Source organism: Periophthalmus magnuspinnatus, chromosome 12 (assembly GCF_009829125.3).
Source record: "Periophthalmus magnuspinnatus isolate fPerMag1 chromosome 12, fPerMag1.2.pri, whole genome shotgun sequence".
NCBI lineage: Eukaryota > Metazoa > Chordata > Actinopteri > Gobiiformes > Gobiidae > Periophthalmus > Periophthalmus magnuspinnatus.
In genome coordinates, this window is record NC_047137.1 from 18642358 (window position 1) to 18645121 (window position 2764).

At 43.5% G+C, this 2764-nt stretch overlaps 1 protein-coding gene across 1 annotated transcript; it reads right to left on the reverse strand.

The window, feature by feature from the left end:
* Positions 1-362: 362 nt before the first annotated feature.
* On the reverse strand, positions 363-2294 carry LOC117379333 (uncharacterized). Its single transcript, XM_033976029.2, has one exon. The coding sequence runs from the start codon at positions 2154-2156 to the stop codon at positions 741-743; it is 1416 nt and encodes a 471-aa protein (XP_033831920.1). The 5' UTR covers positions 2157-2294; the 3' UTR covers positions 363-740.
* Positions 2295-2764: the final 470 nt, after the last annotated feature.

A 2764-nucleotide genomic window follows, 5' to 3' on the forward strand; every position in this document is an offset into this window, starting at 1 on the left:
CATATTCCTCTATTCTCTGATCTGTTCTTTTATTTCCTCGTCACAAACAGACCTGGAGTTGTGTTTTGTTTCATTCACACATGTTTAACACACAAACCTGCACAGAGCATTTTGATCTTTGTAGATGTTACAGACTAATAATAAAGTGTGACTCAAACATGTGAATGAAACAAAACACAACTCCAGGTCTGTTTTTGAGGAGGAAACAACATTAGAACATGGATTAGAGCTCATAAGAGTGAGACAGGAGTTTTAAACTGAAGCAGCTCTTTCACATTTTAAATTTAGTCTTTCTTTCTTGACAGAATTTCTAGGTGTAGTCGTGAGCCGGAGGGGGTCCAGTTCAGAGGCCAGAGGGGGTCTGGTTCAGGGGCCAGAGGGGGTCTGGTTCAGGGGCCAGAGGGGGTCTGGTTTGGGAACCACAGGATCATCTCTGCTGTTTGCAGATGATGTTTGTCCTGATGCTTCAGGACCTGCAGCTCTGGGGCAGTTTGAGTCGAGTGTGAAGTGTCTGGATGAGAATCAGCTCCTCCAAATCTGAGGCCATGGATCTCAACTGGAAAAAGGTGGCGCCCTCTGCAGGTGGAGAGTCTCTGCCTCAAGTGGAGGAGTTCAAGTATCTCAGGGTTTTATTCACAAGTGAGGGAAGGATGGAGCACAAGATTGACAGGCGGATCACGTCGAGAGGAACCAGCTGAGGTGGCTCGGGCATCTGCTCAGGATGCCTCCTGGACACCTCCCTAGTATTTGGCAGCAGCCTTGTTTTTCGCACTCATTCGATCTCTCATTTTCTCCAGTTTCTGAATCTTTTCTCTTTCTCCCTTTTCCTTCATTTTCTGAATGAGAAAATCCAGATGAGCAGAAGTGGACACTGAGTCCACGTTCAGAGCGATCTTCTCCAGCTTCTCCACCAACTCAAAGACCTGATCCAGACACTGGTCTTTGGCTTGTTGAAGGTTGGACATTTCCTTCTCCAGATCCTGCAGCAGACTGGTCTTCTCCTCACTGTTAGTTTTGTTTTGTTTATATTTGGCCTTCATTTCTTCAGTGGTCTTTTCCACTCTTCTGGTCTTAGTCACATATCTCTTATTTTCTTTCACATGAGCGTCCACTGGACACTTCCCAGAACAGGAAGTACACTTTCCATCTCTCATGATGTGACACCAGCTTGGACTCCAGGCCCAGGTGCATCCTGGGTAATGACAGTTCTCTTCACAAATATTACAGGTCACAGCTTTGTTGTCCCACCAGTGGTTTATTCCTTCTTTCTCTTTGTAGGTTTCTTCTATGTAAAATTTAAAGTTTTTGTTCTCCTCCATCCCTTCTTTAAATCGTGCCAGTTCCTCTCTGTTCTTCCTGATTACCTCCTGCCTCATTTCCACCTCTGTCACTCGTTCCTTTAGGTTCTGGACACAGGCCGTGAGTCTGATTCTCTCTTTCATCACCTCCACTGTCGTCTTCACAGACTGAGGTTTTGTTGTTTCCAGAAACTTTGTGAACTTCTTCATTCCCTTGTTTGAAGTTTTAAATGCATGTTGTGCCGCTTCCTCTTCATCACTGTCATCTTCAATTGTCTCATTTTGGGAGTTGTTGAAACGGAAATGCACTCGTTCATTTTTTGAATCTCTGGCACAAAGAATCTTTGCCTCCTCCAGAGCTTTAAGAGCATTTCTTGGTTTTCTTCCATCTGAGTGAGTCATCATCACCACAATCTTCTGCTCCATGTCTTTGCCAAACAGAGACGTGACAGAGTTAAAGACATAAGCCAACCTCCCATCCAGTCTGTTCTCTGTGGCCTTCATGACCAAACCCACAGCATTGACTGTGTCCACTCCCTCAGGGTGACTGAACAGCTCTTTCAGTTTTTCTGTGATTACTTTGTCGTATTCTATTCCTTTGGTGTCTCCATATCCTGGAGTGTCGATGATGGTCAGAGAATAAGGGACAGTTTTTCTCTCAAATCCAAATATTTCATAAACAGACACAGCAGAAGTTTGACTTTCAGACTGGGGTCTGTCCTTCTCGTCTGAGATGACCTCAAACCAGACTTTGTCTTCAAACTCCACCCCCATCACAAAGTTGACCAGGGCGTTGATCAGAGTGGACTTCCCTGACCCAGTCTCTCCCACCAGGAGGATGGTCCTGTTCAGAGACATTGGATCACATTTTCCAAGAGTAAATCTCCTCAGTTTAGATTCTTCATCTGATTCTTTGTCCAGATTAACTCTTTTCAGCTGCAGTTGGTATCGAGCAGGAGGTCCATCATGTATCTCTTTACTTTCTTCAATCCACTTTCTAAACTCTAAAGCTCTATTTTTCCTAGGGGGAATGAGAAAATACAAATATTGTTTAATGGGTCAAACAGCTATATTTTTCATTGTTTCAGACATAATCCTGCCCACAGACTGCAGCGTTGATGCTTTAACCTGGCACCAGCATCTCTATGACTTTGTCTCCTTCACTGTCGTCTGTATGTCCCCCTCATCTGAGGCAGTAAAATAATCACACCTCACTGGAGACACAGACATAAATATACATTAGACCTGTATTCTACTAATTGTTGTTTCTGTCTAAACAGCTGACTTGCAAAAAACACTAATGGTTCTTAGCAGTATTAGGAGGATTAACATTTTGAGCTGGACAAGTTTCATAAAACTGTAAAAGACAAACTCTATTTAGAGGAGTGTGGCACAAAATATCTTTAAATGGTCAAACACCACACAAGTAAAGGTCTTAAGACTGTTTAGGAGAGATTTTGTGTACA